The sequence below is a fragment of the Molossus molossus genome, unplaced genomic scaffold (genome assembly GCF_014108415.1).
Source record: "Molossus molossus isolate mMolMol1 unplaced genomic scaffold, mMolMol1.p scaffold_m16_p_15, whole genome shotgun sequence".
Lineage (NCBI taxonomy): Eukaryota > Metazoa > Chordata > Mammalia > Chiroptera > Molossidae > Molossus > Molossus molossus.
This window is the reverse complement of record NW_023425350.1, coordinates 76065768-76093102: the sequence shown is the minus strand read 5'-3', so window position 1 is coordinate 76093102 and position 27335 is coordinate 76065768. Positions and strand designations below refer to the sequence as shown.

General features: G+C 50.4%; 1 protein-coding gene across 1 annotated transcript in view; it reads left to right on the top strand.

Moving 5' to 3' along the window:
• NCK2 (NCK adaptor protein 2) overlaps positions 1-27146 on the top strand; it is a 140536-nt gene extending 113390 nt beyond the window's left edge. Inside the window, exons 4-5 of the mRNA XM_036263158.1 lie at positions 7643-8361; positions 25654-27146. Of these exons, the coding sequence (XP_036119051.1) occupies positions 7643-8361; positions 25654-25848 (914 nt within the window). The 3' untranslated portion in view covers positions 25849-27146. The remainder of the gene's footprint in view (positions 1-7642; positions 8362-25653) is intronic.
• Positions 27147-27335: the final 189 nt, after the last annotated feature.

Below are 27335 nucleotides of genomic sequence, written 5' to 3'. Positions count from 1 at the left end.
ATCGGCTGGGCATCTCGGAACGTGTCCCCCTGTGGATAAGAGGGGATGCCACTTTAAATGCCTGTCACATTTCTAAGTGGGAATAAAGTGTGGCATATTGAAGGAGCTGGAATGGGACAGAGGTGCGAGTTGGGGGAGGGGAGTTTTTTTCCCCCCAGAGCTCTTAATTGAAGTGATGGGAAGTCAATTTAAAAGCAGATGCAGCAAAAAAAGAAGGAGGAAAAGGAGAAAATTTAAAGAGCTTTATCTCACATCATTGGGACGCGAGGGACTCAACTCCTGTCATGTGGGTTCTGTCTCTCTCTCCCTGGTCTCCTTCATTCTTCACATGGACCCCTGCAAGTGTGGGCGGCCAAGAGACAGGGCCCACCCGCACTGCAGCTCGGCCAAGTCTGAGTCTCGGTGCCCCCATGTTCCAGCGGGTGGGGAGGAGCCCTGCAGAAGCCACGGAAGAGGACTTCTGTTGAATAAGAAGGCTGCCGAGCAGATGGAAATCACTGCACTGATCTTTTCTTTTTAAAAAATTTATTGGGGGGACAGTAATTAATAGGATCATATAGGTTTCAGGTGTGGATGTCTATGATACGAGAGCTGTATATTGCACCGTGTGCCCAGCACCCAAAGTCAAATAATCTTCTGTCACCATCACCATGTATTAGGCCCCTTCACCCCCATCCCCCCACCCCTTCCCTCTGGCAACCACTGCACTGCTGTTTGTGTCCAAGGGTTTCAGTTTTATAGCCCACATATGAGTGAAGTCATATGGTTCTTAGCTTTCTCTGCCTGACTTATTTCACACAGCATAATATTCTCAAGGTCTGCCCATGTTGTTGCGAACGGCAGTATTTGGTCTTTCTTATGGCTGAGTAGAATCCTGTTGTGCGTATGTACCACATCTTCTGTATCCAGTCCTCTGTCACAGGGCATTTTGGTTGTGTGTGTCTTGGCCACCATGAACAATGCTGCAGTGAACACAGGGGTGCATATATCTTTGCAAATACATGTTTTCAAGTTTTTGGGGTATATACCCAGGAGAGGGATTGCTGAATCATACGATAACTCTATTCTTAATATTTTGAGGAACCGCCAGCCTGTTTGCCGTAGTGGCTGTACCAGTTTACATTCCCCCAGCAGTGGCTGAGGGTTCCCTCTTCTCCACCACCTCTCCAACACGCGCTACTGGTCTTGTTGACAATAACCACGCTCACAGGTGTGAGGCATTTTTATCATAAATGTTAAAACTGGATATTCTCTGAATCTTACCAGTATATCTAGTTTTTACTAAATACAAATTATATGCACATATACTAATATGAAAAGCTATTCGAAGTCAAACATTAAATTCTAACTCTTATATGAAAACTTATTTCGGTCATTTTTTACCTTAATCAAATATTGTCAGCTCTCCCTAGCATTTAATAACAAAAATCTTTCGTAATTTTAGTTGACTTTAATAATAGGTCCTAACTCTAAAGAGGGAACCCCCACAAATTAATAACCTCTATTGTTGACTTAGTATAAATGGCATTTTAAGTACAAGAAAGCTTTCTAGTTAAATCTGGTTTATGTTACAGATCTGATTAGTAACAAAAATAAAATCTCTTTGCCATAGAGCTCCTAAAACTTGGATACTGCCTACATAAGTCAGTAGTAGAGAATTTTTATGAGTTAATTTGAGCCAAACTGACAGCAATTGCTGGGAAGCAAAATCGTAATAGATTGAGAAAATGCTCCTAAGAACGGCAGTTTTGCAGTTTATTTTAAACATCAGAATCAAAGAAGGAGACATAAGAAGGGTTACAGGAAATCCACAGAGGGAGATTAAGGGGACAGGAGAAAGCAGAGCAGGGAAGTCTCTAGGACTGGAGAAAGGGTAAAATGGAGAGACATGTACTCCTTTTACATTGGTGGGTACAGAACAGGTAACATTTACAGCACACGGAGATGGTGTGGGGAACAAGGTAACAAGGAGGGTTCTGCAGTCTCCTGCACTGGTGGGTGTGCCCTGAGCAGTCTGGAAGAGGATGTTACCTTGACATTCTAAAGGTACTTATCTTAGATGCAAAAGACAAGAGACAGGTTCAATTAAGGTAGATTGACTTTTGTCTGGGAAGCTCCGGTCAGCAGACATGACCACCCACTGAGGTTCCCTTTCAGTTAGGAATTATGTTCAGACCATCCTGTGTGGTTACTTTCGGCCTCTGAATCTGTAAGGCCCACCATTCAGGCCTCCCCTAAGCTTGTCAGGGTTAGTATGCGGCCCCCTCTTTTTTTTTTTTTTTTTTTTTAATCCTCACCCAAGGATATTTTTCCATTTATCTTCAGACAGAGTGGGAGGGGGAGAGAGACAGAGAAACATCGATATGAGAGAGACACACTGATTGGTTAGTGGCTTCCTGCATGACCTTGACCAGGGCCAGGGACCAAACGGCAACCGAGGTGCATGCCCTTGATCGGAATCAAACCCTCGACTCTTTGGTACTCGGGCTGATGCTCTAACCCCTGAGCCAAACTGGCCGAGGGAGAATGTGGCCCTTTTTCGTGCGCAGTATATTATATCTAAATGAATTGGCTTGAATATGTTTCTGAAGGATCAAATTTGTTTGACTTGATCTTAAATCTGCAGAACTCCAGCTGGAAGGTGCCAGAGCATATTTTAAAGTCATCTGTTATAACATGCCTTTCTCTTAAAAGGAGAATATAAAAGATTTTGATTTTAAAATCACTTAACATTAATAATGTATAACATAGTCAGATTTTTATTAGAACTCAGTCTTGAATGTATGTAATTTTATTCAAGAAACTTAAAATCTGCTTATTATTGTCAATGAAAATGTAACTCAGGATCAGAGATTCAGTAGCTTGATGCCACAAAATTGTCATAAAAGCTGAAAAGTATACGAGCATACCTCAGAGATACTGCAGGTTGGTTCCGGACCACCGCAATAAAGCGAGTGGTCCTGGTCTCCTTGCCGGTGGAGGGTCTTGCCTTTCATTTGTAAAAAATGCAACATCTGTGGAGTGTAGTAAAGCAAAGCACAATAAAATGAGGTATGCCTTTTAAATCCATCTCAGCTATTTGCCACTTAAAATTATGTTGTCTGCTCACAGAGTAAGAAATACCATTCTTGATGGTGCACATGTTATTATTATTATATGCAGATAAAGTGCATTACACACATTGTGGCTGGTCTTTGACGTGACAGCTATGGAGGTAGCTCCGTCAAAGAGCTTGTTCATGTGCTCCCTTGGCCACAAGCCTAGTCCGTTCCAGGCAGCCCATCCTCAGGGGTGCGCACCTTTACTGTCCGGCCTGGCTGCTGACTAGCCTGGGGACCTGGGGTGAGCTCTTGGCCTCTCCAAGACTGTACCCACCTCCTCTGTGGCGCACACTGCCCAGCACCCTCCTGCCTGCACCCATGGTAGAGCGGAGATCATTGGAGCTGCTGGGGGGCTTGTTGGGGGCAAGGGATTTAGGTTCTTCTGTCCTGCCAGTCTCCTGGGCAGCACATGCACAGGACCCCAGAACACTCCCTACAGCAATAGCCTGAAACAGCTGAGCAAGATAGGATTTCTTCTAGATCTTAAATGCACAATTTTATAATTATAGATTTGAGGAAACTGAAATGCTTTCAGAGCCTGACCTTCAGTGTAGAAGTTAAAATCCTGGTCACTCCTGCGTTCATGCCACATGAGACAGTGTCTTTTTCTTTTAAACAGTGATTTACAGTCCTTTGTTCTTCTTTCATCGAGTAAAGCTGTTGTAGTTTATACATAATTGGACAGACTGTAGAGTAAAATATCACTTCTCAAACAGTGTTGCCATCACCTGATACAGTGTGTCAGCAATTGCAAAGGTTTTCTAATGGCCGCATTGTCGATATTCTCATTCATGATATGATTTACCCAAAGCCGCTGCAGCAAAAGCTCCAACCGTGCAGTTGGATTTTATGATGACCTCGAGAAGTAATGTAAAGCACGTCATCTAAAGTCCCAAATCTTGCTAAAACACACCACTGCTCCCCCGTGCTCAGTAAGTCCCGTGCGGCGGGGGCTGGAGCTCCTGGGCCCTGCAGGGTTTGGGCCCCCGCACCTGGGAGAGAGGAGATGGTGGAGGTGAAGGGTAGGGGTATGGCCAGGCCATGCGGGCCCACTCCGGGGAGTTCCCGTCCACGGCCCAGGTGCACAGGAAGTCATGATGGGGCCAAGGTGGCAAGGCCCAAGGGAAAGTGTCTCCTTCCAAAATCTGGTCAGAGAGGGGGCAGGTACAGCTGGTCAATTAGGGCTTCTTCTGGTCTGCCAAGTTGGGGTCAGTTTCTATTTACTTACAGTAGATAAAGCTGCCCGGAGACTTTGCAAAAGGGGTGTGAGGATTTACCTCTCTTTTGGGAAAATACATAAAATTGTAAGAGAAAAAATGCACCTGATCCATCCTCATCCACATTTTATGGGTAAGAAAATGAAGACAGAGAGAGTAGGTAACTCCAGGAGCACACAGCTGACAAGTGACCTGCTCAGGGATTCCCCTGGGACTGTGCCTGTCACTCTGCTGTAACCCCCACTACCCCAGAGTTGCCTCAGGGACTGTTCAGATCACGTTAGAGAAAAACAGGTCAGTTCTTCATGGTGTGGTTGCTATGTAGAATGTTCTGGTCTTGATAGAGAAGAGAAAACTCCGTATGGGCAGGGAACGTGTGCCTGCCTCGTTCATTTCCCTCCCCCAAAGTCTCAGGACGGTGTCCGCCAGGACCTCGGTGGCTGAAGTAATTAATTATTTTGTGTTTGAAAAAAGTCAGCAAAGTAGCCTACTCTTCGTAAAGCCGTTGCAAAGTGTCTCCGACAATGTTATGCTAAGGTCTGTCGTTGTCTGCTGTGCTGATGATGACTCCTCTGTGTCCTGGTGAACATTCTAAAGCTTGATCTTCTTGTCAGCATAAGAAACATTGAAACCCGTGAAGAATTTTGTGAGTGTACTTGAGCCAAAATGGTCAACAGTTGCCTGAAATAAAACCTCAACAGATTGAGATAATGCCCCAGAGTATGGCAGTTTTGCACCTTATTTTATACATGATGATCCAAAGACAAGATGCGAGTTACATGAAATCCATTGGTGATACAGTAGGGAGGTGGGAGAAAGCAAAGCAGGAAAACCTCTGGGATTGGATGAAAAGTAGAATGATAGACACGTCCATCTACATAGGTAGGCACAGGATAGTAACAGTCAACAGTGAACGCGGTAACAATGGGGGGATTTGTGGTCTCCACAGAGAGGTGCCTGTGCTTTGAGGAGTCCGGGAAAAGGAAAATCACTTTGACAGTCTAAAGATACGTTATCGTAAGTGCAAAAAGACAATAGACAGGCTCAGTTAAGGTAAAGATGGGCCTTTGTCAGGGAAGATGCCAGCCTAGGACATGACTACCAGCCATAAACTGCTTTTAGTTAAAGAGTGTTAATTTCAGACCCTCCTTTGTCACTCTAGGTCTGAGTTTGCAAGGCCACTGCGCAGGCCCCCCTGAGCTTGTCAGGTTAGCATGTGGCCCGTCAGGTTAGCATGTGGCCCCTTTTCATCCACAGTCTGCGGATTTTTTTTTCAAATGGCTTTTGTTGTAAGTTTGGAAAGGTCTATTAAAAAGTCATTTTTAAATATTATGTCTTGACATCTTTGTTACCAGTGAAAATGGGTCGGTACCTAGTCATTGCTGCTTCTATGTGCAGACTACTTTTTGAGGTGTGAGCGGCCAAGCCTCGATTGCGAAGCTGTGGGGTCACCCTGTGCAGTGCCCTCATTGCATAAACCATCCCAGGTGGAAATCACTTGAAAGGATTCATTCTGAGATTTAGAGATTCATGTTTTCATGTAAAGCAAGTGAACTCTTTTTGTTGTTGTTTTGTTTTCTTAATCCTCACCCGAGGGTATTTTTTCCATTGATTTTTTTTAGAGGCTAGAAGGGAAGGAGGAGAGGAGAGAGGGAAAAACATCGATAGGAGAGAGTGGAAAACCTCATGTGAGAGAGACACATCGATTGGTTGTCTCCCACACACACCCTGACCCAAGGCCAGGATGGAACCTGCAACCCAGGTACATGCCCTTGACCAGGGATCGAACCTGTGACCCTCTGGTGTGAGCCAACGCTCTAACCACTGAGCAATGCCATCCAGGACAGCATGTTAACACTTAAATAGAAATCTGAATTTTTAGCTTGGTCTGATACCCTGGCTTGCTCTTGTATTTCCCGTGCACTTGCCGTGGCACAAAAGGAACAGTGGAGCCGTTAGCCTCAGGAATTGGTGTATTTACTTGAAAACCACTTCACGTCTGTGTGCCATCCCCTCATATGTGCCATCTGAGTGCCTTTCCATCTGCCTCGCTCCGCTGGTGGCGCTGAACTGGGCACGGGTCCCCGAGCAGCAGAATCCTAGACCTGGGCCGGTCTGCTCTGGAAGGCAGCGCCCAGCGTCCACAGTGGAGGCTGATCACGGTGCAGCATCCGATTCCTCTTGATCCTCCTGCTGGGCAAGGAAGCAGAAGCAAAGGCCCTTCTTAGGATCATTTCTGTCTTGACTCTGGTTTAAAGAATAAAAAGAGAGAGGCACAATCTACCCATTAACGTGCTTTAGTGTCACTTGGGAAAATAAAATAAAACCAAAATCTGCAAACGGCTGCAGTTTGCATGCCATCATAATCTCCCCGCTGACTAAATTAGGAGGTGGGCGAGCAGCCCCTACCCAGAAAGACTGAAGGCATGGCCGGCCCCCCCCCCCCCCCTCCAGTGGCACACCTCAGCGCTGGGGCTGACATCCTTCCTCCTCCAGGCTCCTCCAGAAGGTTCCAGAATTCTGTGCTTTCTCATCAGGCTAAAGCATTTTTGCCTTAGGGCTTTTCAAACTTTTCCAAGTGCACTGGAAGAAATAAGTCTCATGTTACAACCCCTCACTCACACACGTAACTGAAGCAACAATACTGTATTTGATGCACTTTTATATTTTGTATTTTATTCCCCTAAAAAAAAGCTATCCATACATACAGGCTGGTCACAACCCACTCAAAGGGTTTATGATCCACTAGTGGGTTTTAGTCACAGTAAGAAAATTTCTGCCTTAGAGTTCATGTATCAGCGAATTTTTTCTTGTTCATTCATCACAACCTCTTGTGGGAAATGAGCCTTCTGTTTTGAAGGACAAGAATTGCCAGATGAGGAGAAAGAGGGGTATGGTGTTCTGCCCAGCAGACCTGGGGGTGGAGGAGAGGGTGGACTTGGGGGGGGGGGCGGGAGCAGGCAGGTCTGAGCTCATCTAGTCCAGCTTCCGGCCCAGTGCAAGACCCTGGAGACATTGGGACTCTGTGCCTTGCTGTTCTGAGTGACAGGAATTCTGAATCGTTTCAGAAGGGAACTATCTACTGTTTGTGCTGCTGGTGCTCTGGCGTCTTTTTCAGAGTAACGGAAAGAGATTAGTTTTAGTCATTGTCAGCTTGTAGTCACTTGGCAACATGTGACTCCTGCCCGTGACCCTGGTGGGCAACCAGGGTGGATCCCCCTTGAGTGCCATGGGCAGGGAGGTGGAGGTGGCGGCAGGGTCCTGACCGTGCCAGCGGCCCGCCACGGGTGCCGGTGCCCACTGAGCCCTGTTGTGTCTCCACAGGCCTGGGCAAGACCAAGAGGAAGACGAGCGCCAGGGACGCGTCCCCGACGCCCAGCACGGACGCCGAGTACCCCGCCAACGGGGGCGCCGACCGCATCTACGACCTCAACATCCCCGCCTTCGTCAAGTTCGCCTACGTGGCCGAGAGGGAGGACGAGCTGTCCCTGGTGAAAGGGTCGCGCGTCACCGTCATGGAGAAGTGCAGCGACGGCTGGTGGCGTGGCAGCTACAACGGGCAGATCGGCTGGTTCCCCTCCAACTACGTGCTGGAGGAGGTGGACGAGGCGGCCGCGGAGTCCCCCAGCTTCCTGAGCCTGCGGCGGGGCGCGCCCCTGAGCAATGGCCAGGGCGCGCGCGTGCTGCACGTGGTCCAGACGCTGTACCCCTTCAGCTCCGTCACCGAGGAGGAGCTCAACTTCGAGAAGGGGGAGACCATGGAGGTGATCGAGAAGCCGGAGAACGACCCCGAGTGGTGGAAGTGCAAAAACGCCCGGGGCCAGGTCGGCCTTGTCCCCAAAAACTATGTGGTGGTCCTCAGCGACGGGCCGGCCCTGCCTCCGGCGCACGCCCCGCAGATCAGCTCCCCGGGGCCCGCGGGCAGCGGGCGCTTCGCGGGCAGAGAGTGGTACTACGGGAACGTGACGCGCCACCAGGCCGAGTGCGCCCTCAACGAGCGGGGCCGCGAGGGTGACTTCCTCATTAGGGACAGCGAGTCCTCGGTAAGTGACCTGGGCCGCGAGGTGCCCAGGAAGCAGGAAATGTGTGTGTGTGTGTGTGTGTGTGTGTGTGTACTGCATGGTGTGGTCCCTTTTCAAATTGTCTGAACTGACTGGAAATAGCAAAAGAATACTTGGGGCTCATATTAAGATAGAGGAACAGGATGGGCCTGTGTCACCTGCACCAGATGCAGCTCTGTAGCATACTACCTCGGCTTTGAGTGTAGTGACTCCCCTGTCCACCATGGCCACTTACTCCCCAGGAGCGGTGTCTTTTTTTATCCTCACCCGAGGACATTTTTCCATTTTTTGTTCAGATAGAGTGGGAGGGAGAAAGAGAGAGAGAAACATGGACGCGAAAGGGACACATCGAGTGGTTGCCACCCACACGACCCAACCAGGGCCGGGGACAAATGCAACCGAGGTACATGCCCTGAGCCAGAACGGAACCCCGGTCTCTCTGGACCGCAGGCCAGTGCTCTAACTGCTGAGCCAAACCGGCCAGAGCAGGAGAGGTATTCTTTTATGAAGGGTAAGTAAATGTTCTTACTTCATAGAAGGTTGGTTTGCCTCTTCACTAAGATTTCCCCTTTTCTGTTCCACAGACCTGCACATCATTTTCTCCTGGCTTCCTGTTCTGTTAGTGACCCCTCCCAGCCTGTTGGTTAACTGTTTCCCTCTGGCTCCCAGGCATGTCAGCCTCTCGGCGGAGAGCACCTGGTTTCTGGCACAGCCCTGCGTGGGTTGGGTGGTTTTTCTTTGTAATAGATATCAGCCTGAGGTCATCTCTGCCACAGACAGCACTGCTGAAGAGCTTTTGAAGCATTTATGAAGAAAATTGAAAAGGGCAGTTCTAGAGAGATGAGTTTGTGTGGGAACTCGGTCAGAAGTCAGAAGCCATCTGACTTGCAGCAGTAGACAGATTTGGGGTCTGTGTTTTGTGTATGTGCCCGAGCCTATGTGGAGGAACTGGGCCAGGATCACATGAAGTAGCCTGTGTGTGTGTGTGCATGTGTGTGCATGCACATGCATGAGTGTTATGGAACTACTCAAAGGTTTTGTAGGTTTCTTTGCAAATACACCTTCCATATAGTGAGACACCTCCTCCCCGCCCCAAAAAAATCAAAAACAAGAGTTCATTGTGATTACATTGTATTGGTTCTGACAGGCTTCAGTTTCAGTTTTTAATACAAACTATACAACGAGTAAGTATGTCCTACGTACTGTAATTGTCCTCTGAAAAGGTTGATGCTACAATAAGTGAGCGCATAGTCAAGACTCCTGTTGATTAACCTGCGAGGATTTAAGGCCACATAAATGTTTGTCCCCTTCGGAGACTCAAGAGGCAGCTATGATGTGTTCTTTTTCCAGGCAGGAGGAGCCCCTTAGTGGTGGAAATCAGACCCCGTTGCGAGGTCAGCAGCTCGTGGGGTTGGCAGCCGCCTTGGGTGTGTTTGGGCGAGCACAGCAGGCCTGGACGTTAACTACCTCTGAAATCTGAACTCGGAGATTTTCTTATCCAGCCGCCAGAGTTTATCATTCCTGGCAAGACATCACATTGAATTGTTTTCATGTGACGTAAGCTCTGTGCGTAGCTTCTTTAGATCATGTTTGAGGCTTAAAAGAATTAAATACAGCAGCGCGTTTAACTCTTCTGAGCAGAAATTCAGAGGGAGTACTGGAAACCAATTATAATATAAAGTGATTGTTCCAGAGCCCTTAAGGGATAAATATAATTCAAAGTCAAAAAGTATGATCTTGATTTAGAAAATTTCCGTTTGAAGAGCTTCTTAGAATGGAGAGGGGCTGAAGCAACCCCACAGTGTAGACATTAGCCCCATTCATTGCTGCTTCTGTCTAGGACTCGGGGTAAAGACAGTCCCTGGAAAGGGGTGGGTGAGAACAGCGTCCTGCGCGTTGCTGGCCTCAGGGAGGATCTGTTGCTTTCCGTGGGACAGTCCACAGGATGAACTCAGAGACCAAGTCCTTCTGGGTTGGGAGGTATCTGCATTGCGTGGGCTCCATCTCAGAACTGAGATGTGCTCCAGTGTCTTGTTTGTCTCACATTATCAGAGAATAAGCTGACTTTCTGCATAATTGAAACATTATTGTTTACATTTTATTTTAACCTTTTACACGGGGGCCTTTCCAAATTGTTTGCGTTCCGTCTTAATTTATAACGAGCCACAACACTCTAAGAGCGAGCTGGGGCCTTCCGTTCTAGGGCTGTGGGGCTAGAAAGCGCCTCGCTGGGACTTGGTCAGCTCCGCACCCGCAGTGGCACCGGCGGTCTAAAGACTGCCGTGTGGCCTAATTTCGTGCAGGGCTGCTTGTCCTGATGGACTTGCTGTGACATGTGGCGTCTCTGCTGTCGTTTGCCTGCCTTATGTCAAAGTGATGCTGCAGGGGGCTGAGGCATGTTGCTGCTTTTCTCCTGACGGCAGAAGTAGGCCAGGTTAGCTGCCTTGCTTGCTCATAGCCAGGTTAGCTGCCTTGCTTGCTCCTAACCAGGTTAGCTGCCTTGCTTGCTCATAGCCAGGTTAGCTGCCTTGCTTGCTCATAGCCAGGTTAGCTGCCTTGCTTGCTCATAGCCAGGTTAGCTGCCTTGCTTGCTCATAGCCAGGTTAGCTGCCTTGCTTGCTCATAACCAGGTTAGCTACCTTGCTTGCTCCTAACCAGGTTAGCTGCCTTGCTTGCTCCTAACCAGGTTTGCTCCCAGTCTGCGGCTGTTGTGGAACTGTCCAGATGGACAAATGGACGAACCCATCGATTCCTTTCTGCTGACCACTGCCTCTGCCTCTTGCCAGGGTCTCTCATCTCCTTTCCTCTCCTCCTTTGTCTTTTTTCCTGTTCATTTGCATTTCGAAGATGAGAGCCTGGCTTTCAAAGTCACCACCAGGCCAACATGAGGGCTTAAGTTCAAAATCTAACAGCACTCGCAGTGTGCCGGCCAGAGGGGTTGCGAATGGCCCAGCATTTCTGCAGGACTCAGAGGCATCTTCTTTGAATACCCTTTCCCTTGCAGCTTTTGGGCCTGGCACTTTCCCCTGACTGAGGTTGCCACGGCCGCCCGAGTGCATGTCCCAGATGTGTGTCACTTTTCAGGGTACCTGAGTGATTCCCGTACAAATAAGCTCGACCCTTGCTTGGCGGGATTTTGCATTTAAAAGTATTTAATACTTTTCTATTTTGAAAACTAAAAATATACCCAACTCTGAGTCCTAGGAAATGCGTGTTTTTTGAGGGGAGAAGTGCATATTTTGGAAAAACAATAAAAAACATTGCCACATCCTTTGACCTCCAGTGTCAGTGGCGTGGGTGTGGCATCTGCTGGACACATGTTTTATCAGCAAATGAAGGAACCAACCAAATGACCCTGGCATGGTTTTCCCTCCTGAATCTCAATCCCTATTGTTTGTTATTTCCTTTGCCTTCTCTCTCTTCCTCCCTTGCTCTCCTCTCTCATCTACAGTTGTCACACATCCTTAGCAGGTAAAGATGAAATAACATCATTTCTTGTTCTCCATATTTAATGATCATACCACTACCTGCTAATCTATAACCCATTAAATCTAGGAAATTCACAGGTCCTACCTGTCCTCTGCATGCCCATCACAGATCCTGGGTGTTTGTCCACTCCTGTCCCATGGCTGTGCTAAGAAGTCTGTACTTACGATCAGGAACGACGAGAACTCGGATTCTGGCCAGCTGTGTAGGTCATCAGTGTTTTTTTTTTTTTGCAGTTGCTACAACCTCCATTTTTGGAAAGGTTATTCAGAAAGTGACAGGGTGTGAGGAGGAGGTCTGTAGAGGTGACTAGTTTGTAGCATCAGCTTGCAGTTTAGGAAGCCAGTTCCTCTGTAAATCTGAAAGATCCCAGGACTTTGCCTGTTCCCTCATCTTTGTGTCCCACAGTAGCAGTGTACAGATACTAATGTTTTGTCATAAACACATTGTTTCTGATAGAGAAACACTATCTTGCCAGATTTAATTTAATGCACATAGTGTTTACACTAATAGTTGTATTTCATTCCTTGTTTTTTTTTCTTTCCCCCTTTATTGATTTTAGAGAGAGAGGAAGGGAAAGGGAAAGAGAGACAGAAACATCCATGAGAGAGAACATCGATTAGCGGCCTCCTGCATGCCCCCCACTGGGGATCGGGCCCACAACATCGGCATGTGTCCTGACCGAGAATCAAACCAGCAACCTCTTGGTGCATGGGTCCACGCTCAACCACTGAGCCACCCGGCCAGACTTCTTGTTCTTTTCTAATCTATTAAATTTATTTGAGCCCTGGCCGGTTTGGCTCAGCGGTTGTAGCATCGGCCTGCAGTCCAGAGAGACCCGGGTTCGGTTCCCACTAGGGGCACGCACCTCGGTTGCGGTTTGTCCCCGGCCTGGTTGGGTCCTGTGGGAGGCAGCCACTCGATGTGTCCCTTTCACGTCGATGTTTTTCTCTCTCTCTCTCTACCTCTCTCTCCTTCCTACTCTGTCTGAACAAAAAATGGAAAAATGTCCTTGGGTGAGGACAAAAAAAAGGAAAAAAATAAAATTATTTGATCAGAAAGAACAGAATAAAAGATTAGCGTAGTTCCTTGCCTTATTTTTCAAATTACAGGGTGGAACAAAAGTAGGTTTACAGTTGTAGGTGAAACACAGTGTTTATTCTTGTGTTATTATTTATTAAATATTATATTATTTTCCATACAAACAACTGTACACCTAATTTGGCCTCACCTGTATATTTCTTATAGAAATCCTAATTTTAACCAGGACTCAGTTTTCAGGCAGTTTCATCACTGTCTCTCCAGGTCGGTGATGCTCAAACGGTAAGTGTCCCGGAATCTGAGGACTTGCACAGTAGAGGTTCCTGGGTGCCGGCCACGCAGTTCCACACAGAGCCAGGAGACACGCGGTTCCGCACGCGGTTCCGCACAGAGCCAGGAGACCTGGGGCCCAGCATTTACCTGTCTAGCACCTTCCTTGGTGATGCTGACCTAGGGACCACACTTTGAAAACCACTGTGTCTATTATGCAAGCTCAGTGATTTTACAAACATTAAGTAGCAATTTAAACTCCGTTTCTGTAGAATACTACATTTCTTAGAACTATACACATGTTTAAAGGTGGAAATTATAACTCTGTTGTCAGTGTTACTTTTATGTAGACCTGTCTGTCAGCTTTTGTTGAATGATATACTTCTCATAAAGCGTTTTCCTGTTTCTTTTTGAGCTATTTAGAGTTAGGTCACTAACTAGTTGCTCTGTGTTCTGTGAAGAGGAAGGAGTTCGGTTGTCGGAGGAGAGCGGCTGCCTGGGCACCTGAGGCGACGGGCCGTGGGGGGAGGTCTCCCTGCTGTGACTTGCTCACCAGCCTCCGAAATCCATAGTTGGGCACAGTGATTTCTAGATGTTCCCTAGTAAATGGGCTAATATTAAGAAAAAGTATAGCTTGCTGTGAGCACCTTTCCAGTTGCAAAAATAAAAATGAGTTTTATTTATTTGCCAGGCTTGTTGCTCACTGGCTAATGGAAGTTTTAAGCCTAGACTTTTATAGGATTTCTAATGTGAAACATCTAATTCTCAAAACAGAAAGGACCTAAACGATCCTTTAGTGCAGGCCCTTGTGTGGGAGGCCCTCCTCACCTGATCTGTCCACCTGACTCCCGGGGCCTCAGCCGTAGTGACCCCCGCCGCCTCCACCCTAGCTGGCTCCGCAGTACTTGCCTTTCAAAACAACCCAAAAACCCACCCCATTTACTGGGATATGGGAAAAGAGACAAGAGTCTTATTTAAAGCTGGTTCTTAAAATAGAATCAGTCAGGAACCTGCCCAAGATGTTATTCACAGTTCCTCAGGCCCCCAGGGGACTTCCGAATGGGCCTTGGGGGCCGGGCTGCGGGCCCTCATCACAGGGGCCGTCAAACTGTGTCACTGGCAGGGACACCTGGCCTGTCAGTAACACGAAGGCACTTGGGCATCTTGGCTTTTTAGCCTCAACACCACCATTTACTATGAAGGACTTGGGCTGGAGTATTTTCCCTGCTATATTATAAATATAAGAAAGTAAATACAAGTTTAATGCTCTGAAGGTAGAGGTTCCTGTGAAACCTTTGTGAGCCCAAGTGGTGGAAGGGAAGAAGCGTGTACCCCAAGTGTACGTGGGAAAACGAGTGAGCGTTCCCAGACCCCACAATAACCTACTAGGTCGTACCAGACAGCTCAACAGCTAAAAATCACACATTTCATTTATTAAAAAGACTGATTTCTCCGTGAGTGTGAGGTGATTGGACAGACCCCACGCTGTGTCCACCCATCAGTCCACAGGAGAGGACTTCGCGTTGCTGGTGCGGGGAAGAGACCACTGGGCGACCAGCAAAGCCCAGCAACGCTGGCCACTGGCAAGCCTGTCTCTCTGGTGGCAGCAGTGTGAGTGGCGGATGCGGGCGGGGTCGGTGACCACATCTACTTGTTCTCCACCCTCGAAACCCTAAGGATGTCCAGTTTGTCGCTAAAACGAAACACCCTTACGAGCTCTCTTGGGCTTTTCTGATTGCCTGGGACACGCTTGCTGAGGGAGGCATGGAATCCGTGGGGATAAGGCCCAGATGCCCAGACGCAGCTCGGCTCTGGTGGACGCCGAGGGGCCGTGATGAGTGTGGTTCTGGCGAAGGAGCTCGGCGCGGCCCCTCCTGCTCCGCCTCCCCGCGCCCTGTGGCGGCTGCAGCAAAGCCGCCCCTGAACACCACTTTAGCTTTCCCTCCTGAGAGCAGAAATTCCCTTCGGAGTCTTTGGTTAGCGAAGACGGGTGTTCATGTAGGTCTTCAGTAAAGTGATGTGGGGTACCTGTAACTAAGCCTGCTTGCGGGGGACGTAAATGTGGAAGGCAGAATGGAGAGCAGTCTGTTACCTGAAACTCACCTGATATCACGCGTCAGCACGGCAGGCACAGGTCTGCTGAGCGGTCCAGTCCCGGCTGACGGTGACGGCTGGTGTCTGGCTGGGCCCACTGTGTAGCCGACCGCAGCTTGGTGGCTTCTCTGTAGGCATCTTACATCTCTCCGGCTTCAGTGTTCACCCCCCTCTCCCTCCTATGCCTGTGTTCCCGCCCCAGCTTCTAGGACTTGGCTCTCTTCCTCCAGACCTTTGGAAAAGTCTAGAATATAGCTCCCCTCCCCCATTCCACCCCACCCCCACCAGTCTAATGTACACACATCCTCGGGTCTCATTCTAGTCACCTTTGCGTCTGGGAAGCCTTCCCTGCCAGGCAGCCCTGGCCGCTGCTCCCGGGCCACACCGCAGCCTTACGCTCCCCTGCAGTCACCACTGCTACCCATTGAGAGGCCGAGTCAGCAGGGACAGTGCATGTTATGTCAACATCTTGGTCCCCGAATCCCTGCCGCCTTCATGGGCTCCAGGAAATGTTCTTCACGTTAACTGATGAGTGATTTATCCAGAACGTGCATATGGATGCAGCGTGGGCACCGGCAGGCAACCAGAGCAGAGTGCTAGGAACCCCCGGCGGCCGTCTGTCCCGTTCCCCCTGGGCTGTGCGAACGCAGGAGTGAACCCCCGGCGGCCGTCTGTCCCGTTCCCCCTGGGCTGTGGGAACGCACAAGTGAGCTCGGGCAGACGCGCTGGCCTCTGCCTCAGAGCCGCTGCCACGGGGGCCACCCCTCCAGGCCGGCACACCACGGGGAGACGAGTGGTCACCAGTAACTGAAGAGCAGCCCTTTCAACTGAAAAAGAAAATATGTCAAAGTAAATACTTTATCTATAGAAATTATTTCATCGAAATTCCTCAGATCATTAGCTGCCCTTTACCTAAGTATTTATATTGTTCTCACATAAAATTGCGAGTACCTTTTAGAAATGTTTCCCCCAAAAACATTTAAAGCTGCAATGTACATTTTCAAGAACCGGGTAAAGTGTTTTTAGCACTTGATTTATTAGAAAGGCCTGTGTGGCTAAAACGTGCAGCTCCAGTGCCAACCCTGTTTTGTTTTGTTATTTGTTTACTCTGCTTGGTTTGTTTTTAGCTGTCGCTACAGATATACCTGTGAATGTGTTTGCGCTCTAGGTTGAGACCTCCCTTTATCTTATAGAAGAGGCAGAAGTTAGACTTAGCTCCCAGGAGTCTGACGACCACTCCCCTGGACTGGCAATGAGAGAAAATGATGGAAATTGTTAGGATTTCTTTGAACTGTGCTTTTTGTTTTATTTTAACAACACACAGGGCACAGGGGCGCAGAGATCCCGGGGTGGGGGAGCAGCTGCGCCCAGCAGGCTGGCGCACAGGGGTGTCCGTGCTGCGAGGGTGGTTTCTCGGCGCTGTTGCCGCCTCCAGCCTTAAGAGGGTGGAGACGCTCAGGGACCTGAGCAGATGGAGGAATGTTTGAATTCAGCTCTGGCTGGCACTTGGTAAACTTCTCCTGTACGCAGGCAAGCGCCTGGAAGGCAGGCTCGCCTCTCCACGGAGGGTCCTGTGCCCCTGCCGGGCCGCTGCCAGGTGTCCTTTGAAACAGTTTCTTTGCAAGTTGTAGAAGGAATTCCCCGGGAAACGTTTACATTAGTCTCCAGATGTGTACAAGGAAAGTACTTGTCCAGCAGAGATGGTTTCTAAGGTATTTACTAACCAATATTCCAGTATTCTCAGAGCCAGTCAATTATCATGGTAGCATTTTTGAAAGGTCGAGAAAAAATAGTGGTTCCCAGAAGAATGTAAAATACAGGGATCGTTGCCGCCTGGCGCCACCCAGAGGGGAGCACGTTGTTTTGGTTCAGGAACTGAGTCTGGACTGCCAGCCCCCCAGGAAAACAGTGCGCTGCGGGGGCAGTGGGCGTGGCTTCTACCGGCTGCGCCCGCGCTAGGAGGCACTGGAGCTGCGCGCTGAGCCACCGCAGGAAGAGCAGGTGTCCTCGCCCATCCTGATACTTGGGTTTCCTCGGTCATGATTCTGACATTTCCACCAGAATTTCACATCTTTTTCCACTAGCACAAACTTTTTTTAAAATGTTTTTTTATTGTGGCAAAATATATCAAATTTTACCATTTTTAAGTGTAAGCTCAGTGACATTGAGTGCACTCACACTGTTGTACCACCATCACTACCATTCACCTCCGGAACTGTCCATCTCCCCGATGGCAGCTCTCCACCCATTAAAAACGAACTGCATCCCCTCTCCCCCGGCCCTGTGCTTCCTGTCTCTGGGACTTGGACTCTAAGTACCTAGTATGGGTGGAATCATGCAGTCTTTGTCCTTTTGTGTCTGGCTTTATTTCATGTAATATAATGTCCTCGAGGTTCATTCATGCTATATGTCAGAATTTGCTTCCTTTTTAAGGCTGCATGATATTCCTTACATTGTGTATAGACCACATTTTGTTTGTTCATTTGTCCTTCCATGGACACTGGATAGTTTCCACCTTTGGACGATTACGTGTACTGCTGCTACGAACATGGGGGTACACATACCAGTTCCCTTAGGTCTGTGCCCAGCGGCGGAGTTACTGGACCAAGTGGTAATTCGCTGTCTGAGCGTTTGAGGAACCGCCGTGTTTTCCGGCCTCACACAGTCTGCGTTCCCACCAGCAGCGCATGAGGTTCCAGTTTCTTACATCCACACCGACTGTGTTTGCTTTTCAGTTTTGTTTTGTTTTCATAATAACTAGGGTATGAAGTGTTGTTGTTTTTGTCTGTTGGTTTGTTTTTATTGTATGCTTCAATTTATTAACATTGCAGAAATGAGAATGTTGTAAGGATGGGGAACAGACTAGTGGTTTCCAGGGGTAAGGGGTGGGGGCAGGGTGACTACAAGAGGCTGGTAGAAGGGCATTCTCTGTGCTGAGGAGCAGTCCGTGTAGTTTTGATTTGCATCAACGTATAACTTTCATCTCAGCTTCGCCTTTTGCGTGTTTGGGGATGTCTCTCGTCGTTCTGTTAGTAAGCAGTTCCTTGGCATGGCCTTGGGGTGTGGCTGGAGCCACTGAGTGAGAAAGCAGAGCCCCCTCGGAGTGTGTGGCGCCAAAAGCAGTTCATTGTTCGCCACCCAGTGGGCAGGCCCAGCAGCGGGAGTGAACGCAGAGCGGCCTGCTCACTCCGTCGTCCTTCGCAGTCTGTTCCATCTTTCTGAAGGTCCCACTGTCTTACCGTCATTGGGAACAATCAGAATGAAGCCCAGGTAGTCCCGCAAACGAGTGGGAGACACGCGTGTAAAATGTTTTCAGCCTCCGTGGCCGTAGTTCTCCAAGTGTGGCTCCTGAACCACAGAGAACTTGCTGGAAATAGACTATCGGCCCCACCCAGACCTACTGAATCGGAATCTGTGGGGTGGAGCCCTGCAACCTCAGTTTGAACAGCCCTCCCAGTGATCCTGATGCTCAAATCTGAGCGCCCCTGAACGTGGCAGGTGAAGCCAGTTTGGCCCTTTGGATAGCGTTGTGTTATATGGGAAGATGCTGGATTGAACATCGTTTATCTGAGCTAAGCACAGAGAGAACATTGATCAGGAGTACTTAAAGAAGTAACAAAGACAGAAAGATACCTATTTACCAAACTAAAAGGAAATAATCATATGGCTTTGGGGACAGGAAGAGGGTTAAATACGTGTATACACTGGTGATTGAAGAGCAGCATGAGCAGAACTGGGTCCAGACTCCCCAGGCCACTGGGCGAACCCCACAAAGGGCATTTCCACGCCCGTCTTCCCGCAGTCCGAGGCAAAGCTAGAGGGAAGTGTGACGGTTGTTACGGGTCAGGATGCCAGGGAGCAGGGTCCCTCGTCCCGGTGCTTCCTCGTGGCCACGAGAGGGGAAGAAAGTCCTAGTCGCACTCACACGGGCGGATGGAGGAGGAATGAAGGGTGTTCTGTCCTCAGCTCCGTCTCCTACCAGTGAGGAGACTGTGATGAAAACCTCGGTGAAGGAGAGAGACACCGGATCAGGGCATGTGGCTTACTCAATTATATAGTGTCAAAGAGGGTCCTCTTCGATTTTCTTTCTAAAAGTACTCGCCTGTGAGCAGAAACTGCAGAGAGGGAGATATAAGGCCAGCGAGTGGAGACACAGGCCCATCGCGAATCCAGCGTCAGCGCGTAGCTGCCGCCTCCTGGTCCCATGTGGGTTGTGGAGCTAAGCCAGCTTCTTGTACTTATAGGGACTGCTGTCCAATAGGGTGCCTGAGCCTAAACAATAACAGTGACGAAATGGAAGTTAAAACCCTGAGAGAGGATGGTTCTCTACCTATTAACTGTCCTCACATTCCACTTGGAGAATGACTTCCTAAGCAGGAGGGAGGAATGAGTGACTTATACTGACAGTTCTTCAGAACCTCCGGGTTCAGAAACTGTGAGAATAGAATCATTCCTAAGAGAACAGAAGGAGATGACGGGAAGTGGTCTGATGTTAGATCGTTGAAAGTTAGCGCAGGTCTCAGCAAAGAGAAGCTACACCGAGCACCTGTGGTGCTTGGAGAGGGGGAGGCAGGGCTTTAGGGATTGAGGGAGGAGAGAAGCCGGTTTCAGAACTGCCTCTGGCTGGATTTGAGTCCAGCTAAGGGAAGTTTTAACCAAGTGTGGTGCCTGTGATGGCCCAAAACGATGTCCCCGAGTTCTGTGATGCCCCTTCCTTCAGAGGGTGGAGCCCGGTCACCGCCCCCTCGGCAGGGGCCACCCTGAATGACTCGGCACTGGGGAGCAGAGGCGACTTCCAGACTGGCTCGTCCAGGGCTCCGCATCACCCTCTGGGACCGCGTGACGGGGAGGCGCTGCTGTGGCGTGAAGACTCGCAGACAGCCCCACGGGGGCCCCGAGGCGCGGGGAGACCTCCTGCGTGAGGGACCACTCCTGAAGCAGGTCCTCTGTCCCCGCAGAGCCGCAGGTGACCGCAGCCTCAGCCAGTGTGTTAACCACAGCCCGTGGCAGTCAGGTGGTTCTCGTTCAAGGTTAAGGAACTCCCCAAGCCCTGAGCCACAGAAACTGCAATTACCAGTGTTTGTTGTTTAAGCCACTGAGTTGTAGGGTAATTTGAACACAGCAATAGACAAATAGTACAGTGCCCCAGATAGAAAATGGGGCTCTAATAAGGGAGGCCACCGTGGGAAGGGAAAATTAAAGTTCAGGAGATGCTGCTTTCCCATTTGTTGTTTAAAGAGAGAGCACACAGTGGCACCGTGTCGGTAACGTTCGTGGCCCACTGGAGGTCGGGCGGCCGCGGAGGCCCGTGGCACATAGAACGGGTCCGTGAGCGTCTGTCATTCCTTGCCCGTCAGTTCAGCAACCACCTGTTGTGTGCTTATGTACGGGCCCTGATCTTCTTCAGAATAGATACAAATGAGAGAGAAATGAGCCTCAAGAAGGTGAGTCTAGCAGGAGAGACGGATATAAACACGTAACGCTGACAGTGTGACCATGCGTGGAGTAAAAGGTGCTGTTCTGCACAAGGATGGAGACCTCTTCCAGTCGTTTGGGAAGTGAGTCTTTTCTAGAGGTTTTATTGGAAAGAAATCTCTTAAAAAATTGATGCGATGCTGTTTGCTGCCGTTACAGTTTCTTAAAAGGGACTTGAAGAAGGGCCACCACATGACAGTGTTTGCTGGCTGTCCCCAAAGACGCCCTCCTGACGTTATGGTGTTTATTGAACTGTCTCAGCCTCGCCCCAGCTTCAGAAAGTATCTCTGTTTCGCAGTTGTGAAAGGAAAGCAGACACTCTGCACAAGGTCACAGAGCTCGTAAACAAAGGAGCCGGAACGTGGGCCCGGGCAGCCTCTTCCAGAACCTGTAATCCAGACAGCCCTCCCGCTTCTCGGTCATGTAGCTGTGACAGACAGCTGAGTGTGGGCAGGTGCGACTTGTCCGGTGGCACACCACCGCTTCCCAGCCTGGTCATGTGGACGAGTCCTCCTGCTGGAAGCAGCTAGGACAGCCGTACACAACACCCGCCAGGTGCCTCATCTGCCAGCTACTTGATCTTGGACTCACACCTGCGAGAAATAACACCCACTTCATGGCAATCCATTCTGCAGCCTGAGCTGACCCAGGTGGACAGGACCAAGGGAAACACTTAACATGCATGTGACCGGTGCCACGCGACTGGCCACTGAGCCAGGCGTCTCACTCCAGCGTCCGCACCTTTACACCCTTCTGCTGTGACATACAACACACGGAAAGTTTCATTTAAAAAGGACTTGTTTAACCCAGGCCAGGGTCAAGAAAGGACACTTCTGTCTGCCCTGCAGCAGCGACTCCGCAGCCCACATCGGCCTCTGACTGCCGCCTCCCAACAGAGGGGCTGCTGCCTTTGGTTCTGTGGGAAGCATTTTCTGTACTGTTTTAACCTGTGTGTGAGACCTAAACGGTACAGTGTAGTGTTGCCTGTTTCAGAATTCTGTAGGTGGCCAATACTGTAGCTCTTCTTTTTCCATTGTCTTCTTTCGGTCCACACCCGAGAATGCCCGTCTTCCAACTTCTCTACACTGCGGAACTCGAACACAGCCGCGGTCTGCTTCTGCCCCGCCCGCCGGGAGGACTGCCCGAGTCCGGCGCTCTGGCCACCACAGGAACCCGGGTGGCACGGTGGCTGCCCCTGAGGGGCGCTCGCCAGGCTTCCGCTCCGTGCCCCCATGGGGAGAGCTCGTCAGCTGCCTCGTAGGGGCCCGTGCGTTCAGATCAGCAGCACCCCAACACCAGAGGGTGTGGAGGGGGAATGCTGAGCTGGTCTTCAGTTTGATGCCCTTTGTCATTGTAGATGCTCAAGCTAAAACATGTTTTGAGAAGCTTAAATTTAAAGTCCTGAGTCCTAGTATCAGCACACCCCTGCCGGTAGAGGTGAGTGTGCGTGGTCCGAAAACATCAGTTCCCCCAAGTTGCTTCAGGAAGCCAGGCCTGGAAGGGCCACGGCCGGCGTGGGCAGGGCTGTGGCGCCACCCTCTGCAGAATGACCCCGCCTTGCGCTGTCTCTGGAAGCGGAGTTGGTCAGACTCGGGACTGGCTCAGTCCGAAGGGCAGCGACGGGCCCCAGCTGTCCGCACAGGCATTCCCCACCAGCAGTGTCTGCTGAGGACGGGACCAGACAGGCATCCGCCGCCGGGCTGAGGTTGGCCGTGGAACATCCTCTTTCCGGGCCACAGAGCCCATAAATCACGTTCCTTTTCCTCGTGCCCTGAACCTGTGAAAACACTGCTGGTGTTTGGCCCAAATTTCATTTCTGTTCTGCAGCTGTGTCGGGACCCCCTGGCGGACTCATTAGCACACAGTGCTGGGGGCTAAAACACACAGTTTCTGATTCACGGGGTCTAGGATGGGGCCAGACAGTTCCCAGGCGATGCTGCTGCTGCTGGTCTGGAAGCACCCGGAGGAGCACTGGTCACCCCATCTTCAGGCCTGGAGTGGGGCTGTTCGTGGCAGCCCAGGACCCGCATTGTGTGGGGACAGTCTGCTCGGGCTGACGTGGGAAGTCCCCATGTACTTGGCACACCTGCGCACATTCGCTGGGTTGGTTCTGTGTCCTTAACTTTGAGGTTCCTGTCAGGAGCCCCTGAGTTAAAGTCCCCTTCTCTGCACCACTGGCTCACGGCTGTGGCGCACACGCTGCCCACGATGGGAAATGAAGGAGCTGAAGTTAAAAGCAAATTTCCCTGTCCAGGAAGTCATCTGTCGATCATTCGGCTTAATGAGAATTAGGTCTATTAGGTCTACCATAGACTCAGACTGACTCATCACATCAGTGCCGCATTAGCTGAGAATTCATTAAAGTATCTATAAAACTAGCACGGTGCCTGGCTTGTGCCAAACTTTAAAGTGGGAGTGCCCTCCATTTTCATCTAAGAAGGCAGATGTTCCTGGCACAGAGTGGATGTACTTAGGCCTGAAACGACAGGTAGCTTCACGGAGCACCGGGAGCCCTCCGGAGAGGGCTGAGCAGTCCTGGCTGCTGCGTCCTGTGGACGCAATGACTGGCTGGGACGTTCTCCGAATCGGTAACTATAGCGACAGCGATGATGCCGCTGGTGAGGGCCTTGCTCCTGTGCAGGGACCTGTCAGTGTGCTCTGTTCTCAGAACCACACGGCAACCCTCTGATGGCTGTGCTGAGGACAGCGAGGCCGGCTGGCCTCCGTCTGTGCAGCCCGGGAGAAGACTCACCATTTGAGAACTGTAATTGAGCAACTGCTCAGAATGCCGGTGCGTTAGAATATTATGTGGGTGGGACTGGGCCCCAGGGTCATCTGTGACATCAAGGTTCATGATGACTCATTTCTAAGAGTCTTGAATGGGGGAAATCATTTTCAAGATCTGTGTTCTCTTCCCCACTCCCTGCCGCCCCACCCCCACCTTCTAGTGGCCACGATTCTGAAATTGAGACATAGTCTGAGGCCTGAGCCAGAGATAAGCCTTCCTGGAGTTCCATCCCACCCGGTACCTCAAAGGTTTGTTTTTATTTGGTCTGTTTTGGGCAGAGGGCTACATGAGTGCAAACTGTGCATATAATGGTCTCTGACGCTTTTTATGCCAACAGTGGTGAGTGGTGGGAGTCTGGCAGCCCTCTCCAGAGCTGACTTTTCTGAGACACTGTGTCCTTGAGTTGTCATTCGCTTGTTTATGTGGTTATCTCTTGCTCTACAAAAATTGCACCCTTTTAATGAAATGTCTGTAAAGTCTGAGTAACGAACCGGGGCCAGGACGCTCAGTGCCGCTGCTGCGGGAGGGAGGCAAGGCGGGGGCCGCGCCGCGTCCTCAGCAGCATGAGCTCCGGCCGCTGGGAGAGGCGGGCCCTGGCCTGGAGGTTCAGGGCAGTGTGAGGCTCCGCATCTGCAGGGCTCTCTGTGGGACACAGCGATGGAGGGGCTGTGCCCTCCCTGGCGCGTGCGTCATGAAGACGTGTACGCAGAGCAGTTACTGGAACGCCCCGTGGTCCTGCCTGGAAGGCTGGCACCTGCGCCTCAGAGGCCGGGGGCGGGAGAGCTTTCTTGTCTGGGAGTGCCGAGGCTGCGTCCGTGAACCTGTGCGCTGAGCCTTGTAGGGATGGTTGACCAAGGTGGGGGGAGCCGGACTCAAAGAACATGAACAGGAGTGAAAATGGGGCGGCTGGCACATACTTTCGTCTCCTTGAGCGGCTCTCACTGTAGGCAGGGCCGGTGACACAGCCACGGCGGGCGGTTGGGTTTCATTGCGAGGCCAGCGGGCGAGGCCAGCATCCCTCCGCCTCTGTCCCCCCAACCCCGCCCCTCGCCCAGCTCCGGCTCCTCTCCAGCTTCTTCAGAAGCCTTTCCCGACCCCCCACACTCGTATTTAAATTAGCCTACCCTGCCCTGTATTCTTCTCTCCTTTCTCTTCATAGAACCACCACAGTTTGCAACTGTACATGTATCAACCTTTTTACTTCTATGTATCTGTCGTGCCCACTGGGTGGCTACTTCTGCGGTACGTGCAGAGAATGGTGCACACACGTGCACATCCCCGGCACAGCCTGTCTGCTGCGTCATTCATATTCAATGAACAGTTGTTCTTTATCGAACTAATCAATACTTTTTTCACTAAAGAATATTTTTAATTCAGTGTCTTCTCGGCATGTTTTTCAACAGATGAGATAAAAGACCAATTTTAATAAAAATATTTATGTCTTTCTTAAGTAAGGCAGTGGCAGAATCACAGACTTAAACATGTCTCCATAAAATTGTGCTGGAACCGTTGTCCAGCCGCGCTGGGATTTTATGAACCACGTTTAAAATGCAACTAGAATTTTCCTCTTAAAGTTTTTCTTTTTAAATAGCCGAGAATTAGAAGATCTTCATGGTTGAATGTCTGATAGTCACAGAAGTTGAAAGAAAAGCTTTTAGCTGCTGCCAATGTACAAACCCCCTTTTAAAATGCCCAGCTTATAAAAAATAGCTTGGGAAATGGAAAACACGTTATTCCAGCATCCAGGTTAAACCTGGTGTCGAACGTTCCGTAACGAGTCTCCTGAAACAGCTAAAACATTCAGCAGTGAAACTGGGGAGCAAAGTTTAACTCTTCTGCTGTTCAGAGCAGCAGAGCCGTGGACGCCTGGGGTCTTTCCGAGTCCCCGACGCCGTTCTGTTCCTCTCTGCACTCAGACCCTAGAACAGAGGCCTGGCTGCTGGGCTCTGAGGCCGTGTGGATCCGGTAAGTGGAAGATTCAGGCGGTCGTTCCCAGGGGAGCTGGGCCTGGTCACGCAGGCTCGCCAGGGCAAAGCGTTTCGGCTTCCAGGCCTGCTCGCCAGTGGCCGCGGAGTCCGGTGTGGGGCCCGGTCCTAACGTGTGTTCTGTTTCCTCCCCAGCCCAGTGACTTCTCCGTGTCTCTCAAAGCATCAGGGAAGAACAAGCATTTCAAGGTGCAGCTCGTGGACAGTGTGTACTGCATCGGGCAGCGGCGGTTCCCCACCATGGACGAGTTGGTGGAGCACTACAAAAAGGCCCCCATCTTCACCAGCGAGCACGGGGAGAAGCTCTACCTCGTCCGAGCGCTGCAGTGATGCCTCCCGCCGCCCTGCCCTCCAGGCCCCGTGCCACACTCGCTTCCCCAGAGCCCGCGGATGGCCCACGAAGACGTGGTCGGCTCGGCGCCTCTGCCGGGGCGCTCTGCCCAGTGGCCTGTCCCTGTTGGCTTCCTTTGCCTGGCTGGTCTCTCTGTCCAGGCTGTTTGTTTCCGTCTGCGCCCTCTTTGCCAGCCCAGGCCCTCACTCCAGGCCCCAGACCACTCGCTCCCGAACGGGAGGTGGGGGGCGAGTGTGTTCACTTTATTTCTTCTCAGTTGGAAACAGCTTCAGTCTGTTCAACCCGTTCACACTGTCAGCACGTCTCAGTGAGAAGACACTGGGTGCCGCTGGGATGCCCCGAAGCGGCCCTTGATGACGTGACCTGTGGTGCACTCCCAAGGTGGCCGCTCAGGAGAGTGCTGGGCCCTCGCCCCCAGGCAGCACAGGCAGAGGTCCCGTCCCAGCCGCGCGTCTGGTCCCTGCCCTCACCTGGCTCCCAGACTGTCCAGGGAGTGCACACGTGTGCTGGTAGCAGTACTGCAACCGCAGGTGACACAGCAGTGGGGAAGCTGCCCAGTGCCTTGGGGCTGTGCTTGCAATAAGAGGACATCCTTGAAGGTCAGTCTGCAGGAGGACGGTGACTCGGAAAGAGGTGTTCTGGTGATTTACCCCCAGATGTGCCATCCACATAGTGCTTTTCCCTCTTGCCCTTTGGCTTTAAATTCACAATTATGTATTTAATTCTCAAAGTAATATGTATCTGTAGCCATTTGTTGACACTAATACAGATGATTAAGGAAAACAGCTGATCTTTTGGGGAAGGGGAGCTACCAACATGTTACACACACACACACACACACACCCCCACACTATATATATATATATATATGTATTTTATATATATATATATTATTTGCTTTACAGGGAAGTTTTTCAGGGTTCACAAAAATATGTAATTGGTAGTAAGAGACACACAGAATGTTTATGTTTTCTCTTTTCTTTACATTTGAACTTCTTTATAGTTTAAATAGACTATCTTGAGATGGCACATTCCTACAGTCGAAGAAGGGGTCTTGAGACCTCCTGAACTTGCATACTCAGTTTTTGGATATTGTAATAAAAAAGTGTTATGCTGAGCTGGTGCGTGTGTTTGCCGGAGAACAGCGCCTGCAGCGGCGCTCAGCCCGGCGGGGCAGGCCGAGAGGAGGTCCGCAGTCATCGTTGCGTTTCCTTTTCTACCACTGCATTTTTGTATATTGAAGTAATAAATTTTAATTAGTGAAACTCCAAGAGAAACCAGAATCTCAAGTGTGGTCTCAACTTTGCTAGAAATCGGTTCAGCAAACTGTTGTCAGCCAGACCCTCCCGCCGCTGCCCCCCCCCCCTCCATGCGTCTTCCCCCCTCCCCCCTCCCCCTCTCCCCTCCCGAGCAGGAAGCACCGGCTGAAGGCAGCAGCCTCGGGCCCCAGGCGCAGTGCAGGCCG